General features: G+C 52.5%; 1 protein-coding gene and 1 long non-coding RNA gene across 4 annotated transcripts in view; one reads left to right on the plus strand and one right to left on the minus strand.

The window, feature by feature from the left end:
- BCAR1 (BCAR1 scaffold protein, Cas family member) overlaps nucleotides 1-876 on the minus strand; it is a 37,691-nt gene extending 36,815 nt beyond the window's left edge. The window contains exon 1 of one of the 2 annotated variants that reach the window (XM_060650118.2): nucleotides 721-876. In XM_060650118.2, the coding sequence (XP_060506101.1) occupies nucleotides 721-732 (12 nt within the window). In that variant the 5' untranslated portion in view covers nucleotides 733-876. The remainder of the gene's footprint in view (nucleotides 1-720) is intronic. The other variant, XM_060650120.2, reaches the window with a different exon arrangement.
- A 157-nt stretch (nucleotides 877-1,033) lies between these two features.
- LOC145713233 (uncharacterized) lies at nucleotides 1,034-17,456 on the plus strand. 2 transcript variants are annotated; one of them, XR_014136273.1, is made up of 2 exons: nucleotides 1,034-1,603; nucleotides 15,013-17,456. It is a non-coding gene; the product is annotated as an uncharacterized LOC145713233 (long non-coding RNA). The 2 variants fall into 2 exon arrangements; XR_014136274.1 differs by having other exon boundaries at nucleotides 1,034-1,208.
- The last annotated feature ends 273 nt before the right edge of the window (nucleotides 17,457-17,729 follow it).

Here is a 17,729-nt window from a genome sequence, read left to right on the forward strand (position 1 = left end):
GGTGTCAGGCGAGCAGAGAAGCCCCCACTGCTAGGAGGGAAGAAGGGGGCCGGCCCAGCACCCAGGGAAAACTTCCCGGGAAAGTGAGTGCATCAGCCTTTCTGGAGACAGGCACAGATCCGCATCCCGCCAGGCAGTCCTGGGGGTGGGCTGTCCCGAGAGAGATGCACACCCTGCCCCAGCCCTGGCCATCCTTGAGAGCCCAGGAGCACAACAGGGCAGCTGGCCCAGGTGGTTTCCCGGGGGCAGCAGAGACCTCCCCGCCTCACCCGGCCCAGCTACCCTGGAGCGGAGGAGGGTTCAGGGCAAGCGGCACAGAACTGTCCCCGCTAGGCCTGGCCATCCTGATGGGGGGCAGGGTTCCGGGGCGCAGCGCCGACTCCTGCCTGGCTCGGCTGTCCCAGGGGCTTCCCGGGACCAACAAAGGCCCCTGCCAACCCAGCGGTACTGGGGGGGCTCCCGGAGGGGACAGCACAAAACCCAGACCGAACCGACTTCTGGGCGAGAATGGAAAGAAAGGCAGGGGCAGAGAGGCCGGCTTGGGGGAGACGCCCCCACGCTAACCCCCATGCCCGGCCCAGGCAGGCCCGGGTGGGGTGACCCCCCACCCCACCCCAGCTCCGGAGCCCCCGCGGCATTAGGCCTTCAGAGGGCGGCGCGAGGTCTCAGGCCCGGCCGGGGGCAGCACACCCGGGGTCCCGGCCGGCGATTGGTACTCACCGGCACGGACATCTTGACCGCCGTCCCCGGGGCCCGGGCGGGCAGCGGCGGCGGCAGGCTGGGGGCTCCGATCCGCCGCGCCTCTCAGAGCCCCCCCGCCACCGCCCCGAGCGGGGTCCCGGCGCTCTCGGGGCTCCCTGCGGGCTCCTGCGCGCTCCCGGCGGCCGGACGGTCCGGCGGCTTCAGTCCGCGCCGCGCATGCGCCGCCCCGCGCCGCCCCTCCCCCTCCCGTCTCCTCCCTGGGGGCCGCGTTAAAGGCGAGGACCCCGGACCGTGGCATTTTTCTGTCGGCCCAACGGGCGAGGAGGCTCGGTCTCCACCCCTTACCCATCCTTCAAGGGCCACCTCGCGTCGCACCATCTCCTGTGCGCCCACCCGCTTCTGGAGACCGGAGCCTCCTCCCCCCCACGTTGCCCAGCCCAGGATGCTGGGCGCCTGCCCGGTGGTCTGGCGGGGCTCCCAGTCCCCGTGTCTGAAGGCGATTGCAGGTCAGCCTCGCGGGGCTCCTAGAAACCCTCCCCGCTCCTCCCGCTGAAAGCCCGGAGGCGCGGGCACCCCCACGGTGCGCTGCCCAGACCTCCTCCGTCGGCTCTGCACTCCCCCTGCCCCTCCCTCGGTGACGGGGAGCTCCCGACGGCCTGGGAACAGCCTGGCGCGCTGTCGGTTCTTCCCGCAGAGCTGGACTGACCGTTAGGGAGGATCCTGGCTCCCCGTAACCCCCACTCGAGGGCCACCCGCAGCCTCAGACACTGCAAGACGGGCCCTCGCGGCCCCAACCTTTCTTCCCCAGGGTTAAACATCCCCGATTTCTTCCACATCTGACATGGTCGTCCGCAAGTAGTGGGCACAGACGTGCGCCGTCTGACTTCCCACCCGCTGTCAGGTAGGCCTTGCTGGCTGTTCTCATGTCCCATCTGATCAACTGAGGTCTGAGGTCCCTCAGCCACCAGAAGGCAAAACCAGAAGCCTGACCACTCTGGTCTGCCACCCACCACATACAGCCTGTCCCTGCTCCCTGGGAGCCCTTCCTGGGCAAAGCTGCACCCAGAGAAAGCGCTCCGACTACCCAGGAAGGATGAGTGAGCACCTAGACCAAGGTTCTGGGGGGCCAGGTCAGTCCGGGGAAGAAAGGGAGAACTGGTTCCAGGAGGCTGGGTGGCCGCAGATGTGGCTCATGGCCTGGCGGAGCACCTGGGCCACCGAGAAATCTGTGGGGGCAAGTGCCCAGGGCTACAGGCTCTTTTGTCTGCCAGGTGTGCAGTGCCAGGAGTCCTGAGGTGGCTGAACGGAGGGAGGACGTGGGACCAGGTGAGGTGGGCTTTCTCAGAGACTCAGGTCCGCCCCTAGCTCCCGAGTCTGCAAAATCCCCCATTAGCAGGGCTTCCATTGGGGTTTAGGAGGCTTTCCAGGCTTCTCCCCAAGAGGTGGGGCTGCCTCCATCTAAGGAGGTTCCTGGAGAGACCACCAGCAACGAGAGGGGTACTAGATGTGCAATAAAGGGGGCGATCGAGGCCTGCTCTGAGGCCCAAGTCCCAATGCTAGGACTGAGGAGCTGGGGTCCCTTCCTGCTCCACCCAGGCAGGGTCGCCCGCCCCCTTGAATGGGGTTTGCCAATTACACACCTCGGTTTCCCCAGCCCAACGCTGGGCAAGGCATTGCTGGAGGGAGCATGCGGGGCCATGGCAAGCAGAGAGGGGTCTGGGCCGACAGCTGCCACCTCCTCAAAGGGCGCTCTGTGTGCGCCTGGCAGGGAGCCCTGCCCGTGCCCACCCGCCAGCATCCAGCTGGCACTGGGGCTCCTGAGCTGGGAGCAGCAGCTCAGCCTGGTGCCTGGGCTCCCAGCCACACGTGCCCGCTGTCTGAGCACCCCCCCCCCCGCCCTGCCTCCCTGGCTCCCCCCTCACTGAGCCTTCCTCCTTGAGCCCAGGCTCCCCCTCCTTCCTCCTCTCCCACTCCCACTCTCCTTCTTACCACCCGCTCTGTGTCCTGTCCAATCAGCCCTTTCTCTAGCTGCCCAGGTCAGAACTGGGTGAGCAGTGGGGAAAGAGCCCCTCAATACCCCTGAGTATGGGGAAATGGAAACCTAGGGGAGGGGGTGCAGCTGGGATCATGACCTCCAAACCATCTAGTCCTTGACTCTAGCTGGCCCGCAACAATGGCTTACAGCTGCTTGCTCAGGGAGGGAGCCATTAACTTATCCCTGAGCACAGGACAAGGGATCCCTGGCCAGACCCTCACTTACTCCAAGGCAGGGACCCAGCACCTTGGGTTATGGTATTGCCTCCCTCACTGCATCTCCCCCCACCCTGATTCCCCAGCAGGAAAACGATCCCAGGATAACTCAGTGCTGCAGAGCACAGGCTCCGGGGGCCTCCTGACGAGCAGTTCACACCAGAAGCAACAGCTGGGCTGCCTGAGCAGTTGCCAGAACCCCGAGAGGATCCCTGGGGGCTGACCAGGGCCCCAGGGAGACAGGGGTTATTGTTGTTCCTGAGGCTGGGAGGGAAGGGAATTTGGACATGGCCACAGAGTAAATCTGGACACAGATAAGCTTCATACCCAGCTTTCTGGACACCCAGGCCTCTGTCCCCTGAGCCTTGCCGCATCTAGAGGGCCAAGGCCTGCAAGGTGGCTCCTTCTCCCCACCCCCACTCAGGGTGACCAGGGACCTCTCTAACAGGAGAGCACAGTGAGCCTCTGCGGGCACTTGTGCTTTGGTCGCCACTGATGAACTAACGTTGATACATCCTTATTAGCTAATATTCACCCTCAGTTCAGACTGCCTTAGTCCTTCCCTTCCCTTAGTACTGTCCCTTTCCTTTTTCTGTTCCAGACCCCATTGAGAATCCCGCATTACATCTAGTTGTCAGGTCTCCTGAGACTCCTCTGGGCTGTGGCCATTTCTCAGACTTGCCTTGCTTTTGATGACCTTGCTGGTTTTGATGAGTATTGGTCAAGGATTTCATGGAATGTCCCTCAACTGGGACTTGCAGGGTGTTTTTCTCAGGGTTAGACGGGGGGTATGGATTTTTAGGAAGACCTCAGAAAAAATGCCATTTTCACCACGTGGTAGCAAGGACATATACCATCAGTAGGACTGAACACTGTTGACGTTGACCTTGATCACGTGGCTGTTAGAATGTTTGTCAGGTTTTCTCCCTGCTTTCTATTCCCTACTCTTTGGAAGGAGTAAGGAGTTAGGCTCCACCTCCTGAGGACAGAGTATCTACATAAAAACATTCGGAATTATTCTGTATGGGAAATTTATCTCTTCTTCATTTATTGACTTATGCATTTATTTATATCAGTATGAACTCGTGGCTATTTATTTTATACCTTGGCATGATTATAATCAATACAAAGAAAATATTTTCTTGCGTGTATTGATCTTGCTTTGGTTATTGGGAGTTCTTCCAGTTGGTGCATCAGATTTTTCAGGAAAATCCAGAAATCCAGATTGTTTTTATAAAAAGTCTTGGGGCGCCTGGGTGGCTCAGTCCGTTGAGCTTCCGACTTCGGATCAGGTCATGATCTCACGGTCTGTGAGTTCGAGCCCCGCGTCGGGCTCTGTGCTGACAGCTCAGAGCTTGGAGCCTGCTTCAGATTCTGTGTCTCCCTCTCTCTCTGACCCTCCCCCGTTCATGCTCTGTCTCTCTCTGTCTCAAAAATAAATAAGCATTTAAATAGAAAATAAAAATAAATAAATAAAATGTCTGGATTTTGAAACATTGGGTAAGCCAAATGAAATGCTTCCACAGGCCAACTCCAGGCAGCTCCTGGCTCTGGAGTCAGATTGCCTGGTTTGAATCCGGCTCTGCTGCTTGCACTTGAATCATTTTGTGCATGTGAGTTTACCCTGCCTGGGGCTCAGTTTCCTCATCTGTGAAATGGGATGATAATATTTCCTGGATGGTTGAGAGGATTTAGTCAAATGACTCCGGTAAAGTTTGGGGCACTTGAGCTGGCACAAAACCCTTGCTTTTTAAATAGCAGGGATAGGGGCGCCTGGGTGGCTCAGTCGGTTGAGCGTCCGACTTCAGCTCAGGTCACGATCTCGCAGTCCGTGAGTTCGAGCCCCGCGTCGGGCTCTGGGCTGACGGCTCAGAGCCTGGAGCCTGCTTCCGATTCTGTGTCTCCCTCTCTCTCTGCCCCTCCCCCGTTCATGCTCTGTCTCTCTCTGTCCCAAAAATAAATAAACGTTAAAAAAAAAAATTAAAAAAAAAAAATAGCAGGGACCATCATTGCCGCATGCATGAGCCAGACGTGGATAAGCAGCTCCCTATGGAGAGTAAGAACTGAGCTTGTTTGGAGATCTAGAAGGAGATTTTAGGGTTGGGAGTGGCTAATGGGACCCTGTGAGCTCTGGAGTGGATGAGAACATGAACTACCTTGGGGCACCTGGGTGGCTCAGTCGGTTAAGCGTCCAACTTCATCTCAGGTCATGATCTCCCAGTTGGTGAGTTCGAGCCCACATCAGGCTCTGTGTTGACAGCTTCGAACCTGGAGCCTGCTTCAGATTCTGTGTCTCCCTCTCTCTCTGCCCCTCCCCTGCTCCTGCTCCATCTCGCTCTCTCTCTCTCAAAAATAAATAATAAACCATTTATAAGAAAGAAAAAGAAAGAAAGAAAGAAAGAAAGAAAGAAAGAAAAGAAAAGAAAAGAAAAGAAAAGAAAAGAAAAGAAAAGAAAAGAAAAAAGAAAAGACAAGTGAGGAAGTACCCGGCTAGATGTTCTGTCTTACTCTAAAGTGTGAATGACTGCCTCTCTCAGGGAAGGCAAGTCAGACTGGCACAGAAAGAGATGTTTGGCTTAGAGAAGTGGATGGGGAGCCCACTGACCTTGGGGTTCGGTCCTGGCACCACTTCGAACTTATCCTGTAACCGTAAGCCCAGAGTGGGTAATTTCACAGTCTGGTCAAGGATGGGTCCTAGGGGCTAGGGCAAAGCACTTCCTCGTCTGTCCCACATTCACAAAACCTTGGGTATGCTCTGCCTCAGAGGCATCTGGTTAGGAGAGGAGGTAACGTTCAGCTCATCACGCTACTGGGTGCAGAGGAAGACCATCGTGCCCTAGACAGTGGGGTTTCAGGATCTGGTGGCAAGAGAGAGATAGATATATTAGTTTCTTATGGGTGCTGTAACAAATTACTACAAACTCGGTGGCTCAAAACAACATGAACTCATTATCGTACAATTCTGGAGGTTCAAAGTCCAAAATGGGTTGGCAGGTCCACATTCCTTCTGGAGGCTCTAGGGGAGGATACCTTCCCTTGACTTTTTCAGCTACTAGAGACTGCCTACATCCCTTGGCTTGGAGCCCCACATCACTCCGACCTCTGCTTATGTCATTACATCTTCTCTGACTCTGGCCTTCCCGACTCCCTCTTACAAGAACCTCGTGATTACCATGGGCCCACTCGGGTGATCCAAGATAGCCTCCCCAGCTTAAGACCATCGATTTCATCATAGCTGCGAAGCACCTTCTGCCTTACAATGTAACCTAATCATAGATGCCAGGGATTCAGATGTGTATGGCGGGGGGAAACCCTGGGCCCCCCAACTGCCCCCCACCTGGTCCCCATGGCCTGAATACTGGCGATGGTCGAGTCAGGCCGGGGCAAGAATCCTCTTACTCAGCTCAAGTGGCATCTCTTGCTGTTTGTGGGAATAGCTATAAATGACATATGGCTCCAGCATGCTGTCTGGCAAGATGAGGCAAAAAACTCTAAGGGGCAGGGACCCTTTGACCCAGAAATTCTAGGAATTTATCTTAAAAAATGCACTCAGAGAGTAGCCAAAGATATACATGCAAGGATATAACTTGCAGTTTCCCTTATTATCAGGAAAACATAAGAACAACTTACATGTTCAACAATGGGCAGCAGTTAAACATATCATGGGATATTCGCATGATAGAATCCAATCCCGGGCATCACCATAAATGATAGAGTGACATGGAAATATGTTTATAATACTCTGTTTTGTTTTGTTTTAAAGATTTTATTTATTTATTTTTTTTAATGTTTATTTATTTTTGAGACAGAAAGAGACAGAGCATGAACGGGAGGGTCAGAGAGAGAGAGGGAGACACAGAATCCGAAACAGGCTCCAGGCTCTGAGCTGCCAGCACAGAGCCCGATGCGGGGCTCGAACTCACACACCGTGAGATCATGTCCTGAGCCGAGGTCGGACGCTCAACCGACTGAGCCCCGCAGGCGCCCCAAAGATTTTATTTTTAAGTAAACTCTATACCCAACGTGGAACTCAAACTCCCCACCCCGAGGTCAAGAGCCATGTGTACCACCAACTGAACCAGCCAGCACCCCTACAATATACCATAAAGTGAAAAATAGGCTTCCAAATAAGTATGGGCAGGTCCTATTTTCATAAAAATTCATGTATTTATATTTATGTCATATATTTGCATTGGGAAAAACGTGGAAGCTTAGATAGTACAGTATCAGCTGTGATCTTGGGGTGGGGGTGAGATTTTGATCACTACATGTAATGTTTAGGAAGGCCCTGCTGGGCGGTTTGTACATAGGGCCTACTGTGCTGGTTAATAAATAGGGCTTTTTCTGTCTTTATGGAGCAGAATTTCACAGGAGACTCATTTGTTTGTTTTTGGAGGAGGAAATGGGGTTTTGGTGTAACGAAAATTATTTTCTCTACTTTCCAATGTTTTTCAAATGAACATTCATTACTTGTGCATTTTTTTTTCCAGTATACACCTTTTACAATTGTAGTAAAATAGGGACGCCTGGGTGGCTCAGTTGATTAAGTGTCTGACTTCAGCTCAGGTCATGATCTCACAGTTCATGAGTTTGAGCCCTGCCTCAGGCTCTCTGCTATCAGCAGAGAACCCACTTCAGATCCTCTGTCCCTCTCCTGCTGGTTCTCTCTCTCTCTCTCTCTCTCAAAATAAATACAGAAACTTAAATAATTTTTTTAAATTATGGTCAAACATACATAACATGAAATGAACTTATTATTGTACAATTCTGGATATTGAAAGTCCAAAATGGGTTGGCCAGTTTTACCATTTTAACATGAAGTTCATTCACAATGTCGGTGCAACAATCACTGTTCTCCATTTCTAGAACTTTCTCATCCTCCCAAACAGAACCACCCCCTACTCCCCCTTTCCCCAGCCCCTGGCAACCACCAGCCAGCATTCTACCTTTGGTGTTTATGAGTTTGCCTGTTCTTGGGTAATTTTCTTTTTTCTTTTTTTTTTTTAAGAACAGCTTATGAGGGGAAAATGTAATTGCCAAGTCCTAGGAAGTGCAAACCACCTTGTGTGGGTTCCCACAGACACTCTGGGGCCTGACACCCCCAGGGACAGACACCAAGTGAGGCTGGGGAGGAGAGGAAACCAAACAGGAAGCAGAATAAGCCCCCTCCCTCCCCAGGCCCGGCCACCGCCATCTCTCCTACCCCCGAAAGGTAGGAGGTAGAGGGGAAGGGACTTGCCAAGGGCCCAAGGGCCCCCTGAATGGCCCCCTGAGCCAGGCAGAGCAGCAGGCTCCCGCCTCAGCACTGAGGGCCCTGGCCTCTGGCCTCCCCAGTCTTCGAGGATGTTTGTAAACACCCAGAGCCGAGCCCCTTCCAGGAACAGGCCTGTATTCTCAGTGACTGTGACAAGTGGAATTTCACTCTCTACTGGAAACAATCCCCGGGGCATTGTGTTTCTGAATGCTGGGATGAAGCCTCCCCGCTGAATAGTATACATTCCCTAAATTATTAAAGAGCCCCAAAGAGCTGTTGCCACATTGAGGTCACCAGTGCGAGTCCCCAGAGCAGCAGGTAGGTTCTCAGTGAGGCAGGGGCGCCAGGGCCCCCACTCCCATCGGCTGCTCCCCTGCCAGGAGGCCAAGGGTCTGCCCCAGGGGCGCTGGGAAAGTCTGCCTGCTCCCCGGGAGTGAGGCTGACCCTTGTGGAAACAGGAAGGAGCTCACGGCAGGGAGTGAGGTCTGCACTTTGGCAAGAACCCAGCCTCCCTGTCACCTTTGGCCTCGAGTGGCAGGGCAGGGCGGCCGGCGCGGCCGGGTGCCAGGCTGGCCTGGTTTCTGGTCCTGCCTTGTGAACTTTGGCACCGTATTTACACTCTAAGCACGTTTTCATCCCCTCTGTTAAATGGGGCTGAATAACGCAGCAAAGCAGCCCGCAACCACAGCCCCCCTCTATTTCATCCTATGCCCCCCAAGGGTTGTGCGGTGCGGTGGCCCAGTTCAAACGTCCTGGGAGCACTGGGATATAGGGTGTATCAGGGACGCTGTGGCACCCAACAAGGAAGCGTCTGCTAAATGCGGCTGTCAGAATCCCTGACTTGTCCCTCCACCCACCACCCCCCAGCCTGCGTCTCCTGGCCCCGGAGTTTTCTCCTGCTCCCTCAAGGCAGCGGTCACCCCACAAGTCCTGAAGGCCTTGCATTTACAGATGGGGCCAAGCAGAAGGGAGGCTAATAAAGATGCTGGATGCTGAGGAAAAAAAAAAAAAAAAGATGTGGGAAGCTGGTGCAAAGTTTGGCCTCCAGGAGAACTTCCAGCAAGGGCGAGTTCTTTATACAGGCCGTTGGGCTCAATGTTTGATGGGAGGAATGTCTGGTGGAAGGTTCCAGAAAGATAAGTCCCCACATCACCTGCATGACAGACCTTCTGAGTCAGGTGGAGGAATACTTACTGAGGGACCTGCCAGGCTGGACCTGGAGACATGGAGACAGACCCAGGTGGAGAAGTAGGATCGGGCTCTGCTCTCCTGGCCTGCCTGGGGAGGCACAGGCTTCCTGGAGGAGGAAGCACTCAAACAGGAGCTTGAAGGATGAGCAAGAGTTTGTGGAGGGCCTCTGTGGGCAACAAAGCCAGTGTAGAGAGGGGCTCTCCTCCAGGGTCCAGCAGGCTGAGCCCCATCTGTTCCTGGGGACAAAGTGAGGTTTCTGGAAGCTGAGCCCCAGTGGGGAGGCCTGCATTCGAACCCTGGCTCTGCCGTTTCTTATGGCCCACCTGGGCTGTTTGTCCCTCTTGAGACCTCAGTGTCTTCCTCTGGCCAAAGGGGCAATTGCATGGGGGCTCAGAGAGAGTGTTGGGGACACCTGGGTCCAGCCATTTGGGAGATCCACTTCTGTTTCCTTAGAGTAATGTGTCTTACTCCCTTGTTTAACAACCTCTCAGGGTATTTTAAGGTATCGGGCCCAGACTCCTCCTGGGCCCCTGCATCCTGGTGGAAACCTGGACATGGGAGGAAGGGAGTCCTGTGTGACAGTCACCTATACAAAAATATTGATTGAGGGGCGCCTGGGTGGCTCAGTCGGTTGGGCGGCCGACTTCGGCTCCGGTCATGATCTCGCGCTCCGTGAGTTCGAGCCCCGCGTCGGGCTCTGTGCTGACGGCTCGGAGCCTGGAGCCTGTTTCAGATTCTGTGTCTCCCTCTCTCTGACCCTCCCCCGTTCATGCTCTGTCTCTCTCTGTCTCAAAAATAAATAAAACGTTAAAAAAAATTTAAAAAAAATATTGATTGATATTTGCAAGACATCGTAGGGGTTGTTATTTCCTAGAAGCAGAGCCTGAGACAGGGATTCTCTGAAAGTAGTTTGTTTTCCCAAAGATATTTTTCTTTTTTTAATGTTTGTTTGTTTGTTTACTTACTTATTTATTTTTGAAAGAGAGAGAGAGAGGAGCAAAGAGAGAGAGAATCTCAAGCAGGCTCTGCAATGTCAGCCCAAAGCCCGATGTGAGGCTCGAACTCATGAACCTTGAGATCGTGACCTGAGCGAAAACCAAGAGTAGGACCTTTAGCCGACCGAGCCACTCAGGCGCCCTCAAAAGTGGCTTCTTGAGAGAAGGGGAGTGGGCCAGAGGGAGCGGGGAAGGTCCAGCTCCCGCCTGGCCCCTGGGGAGCTCTGGAATGACTTGTACCGCAGAACTGGTCCCACCCGGGGCTGGGGGCTGCCTCTTTAGGCTCCTCGTCACTATACACTGAGCACTGCCTGGCATGGGGTGGGGCGTAACTCGGGCCAGGAGGTCCCATCCTGCCAAGGACTTTTCCAGAGAAGCACCAGCGGTGCGCAGGGAGGGGTCACCTCTCCTAGCATCTGCACGTGTGGGCTGTTACCCCCAACGTCTCCACAGAGGACAACGGGTCAGCCAGGCCACACTTTGACAGGTTCTTTTGCCCATAAGGAGCCACTAGCTATAACCTTTTGCTGCTCTGCCCCTTAGCATCCTGGAAGCACCCCGCTGGGTGTCCCATTCAGTGTCCCTGGCCACTCCAGCGGGGGAAGGCTCAGCCCAAACTCTTCCCTGTCAGGAAGGAGCCCCAGGAAAAGGAAGGGGCTTCGCCAAAGCACCACAGAGTTGGGGCAAGGAGCCAGCTTTTCTGACTTCTAGTTCTTTCCCTGAGAGAGAGAGGGGGTGAGAGAGGGGGTGAGAGAGGCTCCCTTTGTGTGAGCAGAAGCAGGGTCCCTTCTTACCCTCTGGGCTCTGGGCGCTTTGGTTTAGGCCGCTGAATAACCCAGACCGTGGGGAGACTAGGGAACAAGGAAACGGCAACCCCGGACGAGCTGGCAGCCTGAGGGAGCCTCACGGCCATGACTCAGCTTGGAGAGAAGCCAGGGCAGCTGCCCGAGAAGTCGGCGCATCGCGGACTAGCGTTCTTGCTGCCAGCATCTCGGACTCTTGAGACGGATGTGCCTTTGGGTTGGTTTTAAATGGTTTCCTTCCAGATAAACGGGTCACCCATCTCCAGGGAAGGAACCTTCGGCAGCCCGGAGGCCTGGGGTAGCCCGAGCCCAGCTCGTCCTGGGGGGCCTGGGGTCTTGCTGCAGCTGGCCGTGAGCCAGCTCACCGTCCGCACGCACAGAAGCCCAGGCCCGCTCCGCCTCTCCTGCTGCCCCAGCCCCACTGGCTCCCTCCCGTCCAAGGACGCACTGAATGAGGCAGTTGCCTCGAGCCCAGTCTGCACCGCTTCGTAACTGTCAAGAGACACCACCACCCTACGGAGAGCAAAAGTGAGGCTGCATCAAGCAGTCAAAATTAAAAAAGAAGCAATGGTGCCAGAACCGATGCTTGGGGCCTGGACCGCAAGTCTGGAATCCTACGTGCAGGTCTGATGGTCCCTGGAGAACACACCAAGAGGGGCTGAAATGAGAAGGGGGCAGGCAAGCCATGGAAAGGAGGGGGAAGGGCGCCTGGCTGGCTCAGTCAGTGGAGGGTGGGACTCTTGATCTCCAGGTTGTGGGTTCAAGCCCCACGCTGGGTGAAGAGATTACTTAAAAATAAAACCTTGGGGCCCCTGTGTGGCTCAGTCAGTTGAGCGTCTGACTCTTCGGCTCAGGTCATGATCCCAGGGCCGTGGGATTGAGGCCCGTGTCAGGTTCCGTGCCGAGTGCAGAAGCTGCTTAAGATTCTCTTTCTCTTTTCCTCTGCCCCTCTCTCCTGCTCGCTCTTCTAAATAAAATAAATAAATAAAAATAAAAATAAAAATTCTTAAAAGAAAATACATACATACATACATACATACATACATACATAAAACCTCTAAGGGTGTCTGGGTGGCTCAGTTAGATGCGCGTCTGACTCTTGATCTCAGCTCAGGTCTTGATCTCGGGGTTGTGAGTTCAAGCCCCACGTTGGGCTCCATGTTGGGCTCTGCACTGGCCATGTAGCCTACTTAAAAAAATAATACTAAATAAAGCCTTTAAAAAAAGAAAAAAGAAGGGGGAGCCTTAGCTTGGGAAGATAAAGACAGAGAGGGAGTGAGATCGGAGGCTGTGCAGCTGGGAATAATAGTTTAAGGCAAACTTGGACTTGTTGACCAAACCTCAGAACTGCTGGGAAAGTGTGGGAGAAGTGTAGTAAAGCCCTACCTCATGTTTTTCTTAATGTTTATTTATTTACTTTTGAGACAGAGAGACAGAGTACGGGCAGGGGAGGGGTGGAGATAAAGGGAGGGACAAGGAATCTGAAGCAGGCTCCAGGCTCTGAACTGTCAGCACAGAGCCTGATGCAGGGCTTGAACTCACAAACCATGAGACCATGACCTGAGCTGAGATCACGAGTTGGACACTTTACCAACTGCGCCACTCAGACGTCCCCAGGCCCGCCTCTTAACTGTGCAAAACTCATTGGCCCTGAGAGGTGAGGGGCGAACTAGATTCAGAAAATGTTTAGAGCAACTCACAGAGGAACGTGCCACAAAGCTAGGTTTGTGATGAATCAAGTCCTGAGGCATATTCCTGCTGCATTAGCTGGGTTCTCCAGAGCAGCAGAAGCAATAGGAGACAGAGAGGCTGTGAAGTCCCATGTTCGTTTGGCTATCTGTGGGCTGGAGACCCAGGAGGAAGAGTTGACCGTGTATGTCCCAGTACAAGTGCAAAGGCTCCAAGAACCAGGAGCATTGATGGATAGGAGAAGGATGTCTGAGCTCAAGGAGAGAACAAATTTGCCTTCTTCAGGGCCCTCCGTGGATTGGATGACACTCACCCACACTGGTGACAATGACATTTACTCAATCTACCTCCTCAAATGCTAATCTCTTCCAGAAAAGCCCTTACAGACATGTACTACCAGCTTTCTTGGCATCCTTTAGCCCAGGCTGGTTGACACATAAAATTAACCATCACGCCTGCCTTGTTCAAATGTGTCTTCCAGAGACAGAGCTGGGCTGGGCTGGTACCACAGAAGGTTCTGGCACTCAGGCATGACCTAGTCCAGTCTTCTCCATGAATGGCCATTCTCTTCCTAGTTCCAGACACATCTCACCCAAAGCACTGGGCTACATGCTCAGAGACTGGCAGGCAGGGTGCTTTGCTGAATCTTAGCTTCTCAGAAGGTTTACACGGGAAGAGAGGAGCACAACCATTCCCCTGGAGAGAGGAGGGAGACCTTCCTGGGAGGTAATTGGACATGATATTTCAAGGCTTTGAAAATGTGTGCCCTCCCTGATATGATAACTCCACTTGTAGAAGTGATGTAGAAATCACCAAGGATGCAGATCAAGATCTAAGGACAAGGCACTTCATCACGGCATTATTTACAACAACAGAAAGTGGGTAACCTCAGTGACCAACAGTGGAAGGCCAGCATTAATAAATTACGGTACAACCACGTAATGGCATATTATTCAGCCATTAAAATCGTTTTCTCGAAGAATGCTTGAGTCAAGGGGGAAACACTCATGGTATATACCACAGGCAAAGAAAAGAGAATACAAAACTGCATATACGAGTTCAATCCAAAAGAATCCTGTGATGATGGAAATGCTGGGTGTCCACACTGTCCAATATTGTAGCCACTAATAACATGTGAGTACTAAGCACTTGAAATCTTTGGTTAGTGTGCCCGGGAAACTGAATTTTGAATTTTTTTTTTTTAATTTTGAATTCTAATGAATTTAAAATTTAAATTTAGGGGCACTTGGCTGGCTCAGTCAGTAGAGCATCCAACTCTTGATCTTGGGGTTGTGAGTTCAAGCCTCTCTTTGGATGTGGAGTCTACTTAAATTTTTTTAAATTTTCATTTATTTATTTTTAAAAATTTTTCAATGTTTGAGAGAGAAAGAGAGTGAGCAGAGGAAGGGGAGAGAGAGAGAGGGAGACACAGAATCCGAGCAGGCTCCAGGCTCTGAGCTGTCAGCATACAGCCCAAGCCAGGGCTTGAACTCATGAACTCAGATCATGACCTGAGCTGAAGTCGGATGCTTAACCAACTGAGCCACCCAGGCGCCCCTATTTATAAACAGCCACATGTGGTCGGTGGGTTCTGTGTTGAGCTGCACAGGTATAGCATAATTCCAACTGCCTCAAGAAAAGGTATGTAAAAATACAGGAAAAAGTCTCAAAGTATCCCAAAACGTAGATAGTAGTTTTCTCTGTTAGTAAGAGATGAGATGAGAGATTTAAATTCTGTTCCAATTTTTCTGCTTTCTGCTTTTCCAACAATGAACAGTTTCCTTCTACGATCAGAAGGGAGAAGAGAGAGGCAAAGCCTGGTGCAGGCAAAGCTCACATTGGCAGGAAGGCCCGCGCTGGCTGGGCTGGCGCGAGCTGGGGTAATCTGCCTCTCGCGGGGCTTGTTTTGACAGGAGCGCTGTGCCTCTGGTGGCTTGGGTCTTCTCCAAGCTGCAGGGCAACCTGGCTGACACACTACACGCTCAGCTTAGCTGGTGTGAGCACGTGCGTGTGTGCACGTGGGCCCCGCCATCTGGAGCCGACCTGGCAGCGAAGCGTTGACTCTTCAGCTGTGTTTATTGGGACTTGGGCGGATTTTGTCGTTTGAATTTCTTGCTTGCTTCCCCAGGCCTTACTTCAGCTGCTTTTCCAAGTTGCTGGTAACTTTCCGGGGCTTCCTGCTAAGCTCTTTGCTGGGCTTCCAAAGGCTTTTCCAAGGAGGAGAAAGCTCCTGCAGGTGGGTCTCAGCAGACGGCAGGGAAGGAACCCTGGGCTTACTCATTCCGGTTTGCTGATGCGTCAGGAATTTAGGAGTTTGAATTATTTGAAGTGGCAAGAATAAAGGAAGACGGAATTTTCCTAAATGCATAGCCGGAGGCTTTTTTATTTTTAATAAGTAGGGAGGCAAGGGGCAGAGGTTCTCAAACTTCACAGTGCATAAGCATCACCTGGCTGTTTGTCAGAAATGCAGATTCCTCGCGTTCACTCCCCAGGATTAATCCTTCTTCTTTGCTTTACAGATGCAGAAATGGGGGCAGGGGAAGGAGGGGGCCAAGCCACGTGCTCATCCAGGTCACTCTCCAATGGGGGTGTCTCGCTAGATTACGCTGCCTCTAGGTCACCTGTGGTAGACGTTTGGTGTTATATTGACACAAAAGGCCTCTAACAAATTCTCTAACACCACCTGGTTGTCCAACAGTTCAATTCAGTTCTGTCCCTGACTACCCAGAGTGAGCACAGACCCCCCCCCCCGTCCCCCACAGATGAGAGGTTGTCACACAAGACCGCTCCCACTTCAGCCGCCAGCTGCAAATGGGGTGCTCAGACTACTCACCCTGTCCAGCCCGCAAACACCCCCAACATGTTTGATAATCTGCTGGAACTCACAGACTCAGTTAAGTGCTCTATTTATTATTACAGTTTGTTATAAAGGATACAAGTGAAATGGCCGAAGATGGCCCAAAAGGGCACCTCGCGAGAGCCTGTGTGCCGGTTGAACTGGGGTGCACCACACTCCCGGTACATGGATGTGTCCTCCAACTCAGAAGCTCCCCAGACTTTGTGCTTGAGGCATTTTTACCCAGGTCTCATAACACAGGCACAACTGATTAAATCACTGGTCTGGCTGGACTCCATCTCTGGCCTCTCCTCCCTCCCTGGAGGTCCAGGGACGGGGCTGAAAGTTTTAACCCTCTAGCTACAGGGGTGGTTTGGCTGGTGACCAGTCCCCATCCTGAACTTTTCCAGGGAATCTTCCACTAGCATACAAATCCCAAGGGTTTTAGCAACCCAGAACTGCACAGAAACCAAATATTTATTTATTTTTCTATTATACCACATGGGGGATTTGCAGTTTTGTGGAAAACACCACTTGCATTGCAAAGACAAAAGAAGCCCATGCTTATTCTCATCATTTCCAGCTCCAGCTGTCCACAGCAGTCTTAAGGGCACACACGGATCATACCAGACACTGTTGGTGTAGGAGGGCTGGAGGGTATGCGATTGGAAATGAGCAGAATCCCTCCTTTTCCTCGGGATCCCAACCTCAAATTCAAAGTTCCCATAATGGAGCTCTATGGCAGAGCTGTGACAGAACTGTGAGGTCCGGCCAAAGACAGCAGTAAAGATGAGGCAATCTTGAAGCGTCCAGAACACGGAGGGTCAACCCTGCCCCAGATTTAGGGCCCCGAAGGTCTGCCAGACTAAAAAATGTCTCCCATTTGTCAGTCCTGGTGCCTCAAACACAGACAGACTTAGGTTATGATGCAAAGATGTCAGGTGAAGAGGTAAAGCCAAAGAGAGCTGGGCGGCAGTGGTCACACCCTGAGGAGCCTGGCCACACCACCCACAGCAGACACCCACAGGAGCCCCATGTCACAGTTGTGGCCCAAGGGCCCTCAGGACAGCTGAGGACGCTGGGCGGAGTCTGAAGATAGGCAGCTCCATACCTTCTACTGGAAAACCCACAGGCTGTAATTCATTTCGGTGTCTTCACATTTTAAGCTATTTATCTGGGTCGGAACCATTTATTTGCATCTAACAAGTCAAGGCCTGCTGCAGCATCTTTCTGACATATGGCCTTTTTGTGTCCTGTGTGCATCTGTCAAGGCCATGTGGGCAAGGGAAAGGCTGACTCAGCAGTACTCCGACCACTGGGTGTGCTGGGGGAGGGCACAGTCCAAGCACAGACCACCCCCCCCCCCCAGCTCCCCTCGCTGCCCAACCTGCTTTTCAGACAAAGGGAAGTTGGGGGGCACCTGGTAGTTCACCTGAGTCATTGGCCTCCTTAGGAGATGTTCCAGGAGCCATCTGGGAATGTCATTCTGGAATGCCTGCTAGCCCAGGAAGGGATGTAAACTCATCACCACGGCAACCCCTGCATCCCTGAGCATCCCTTGGACATCTCTCTGTAAAATGGACCAGGTGATGCAAGTTTAAATGTGAGCTTGTCTCTTTTTTAAAAAAGAAAAAAAGTCTTGAAAGACTTCAGAAAATAAAGGTATCATGAATAATGTAAGAAATATCTGTATCCTCACCTCCCATTCAAGGTATAAAACCACAACTGTAAATGAAGCTCCTTGTCTTTCTCTGATCGTATAACCTTCCCTATCCCATGAGCGGTAACCGCTATGCTGAGTTTCGTGTCGATCACCCATTCATTATATATAATTATAATTTATATGTATGCTATATATATAATTATATACTCTACATATTCTGAACCAAGGTATAATATCTTCTGCAAGTTAAAATATGCTTTTGAGGGGAGATTCACCCAACATAAACCCAATAATTTTAAGGTGTAAAATTCAGCGGCACTTACTGCATTTGCAGCTTTGGGCAACC

Source organism: Panthera onca, chromosome E2, assembly GCF_046562875.1.
Source record: "Panthera onca isolate mPanOnc1 chromosome E2, mPanOnc1 haplotype 2, whole genome shotgun sequence".
NCBI lineage: Eukaryota > Metazoa > Chordata > Mammalia > Carnivora > Felidae > Panthera > Panthera onca.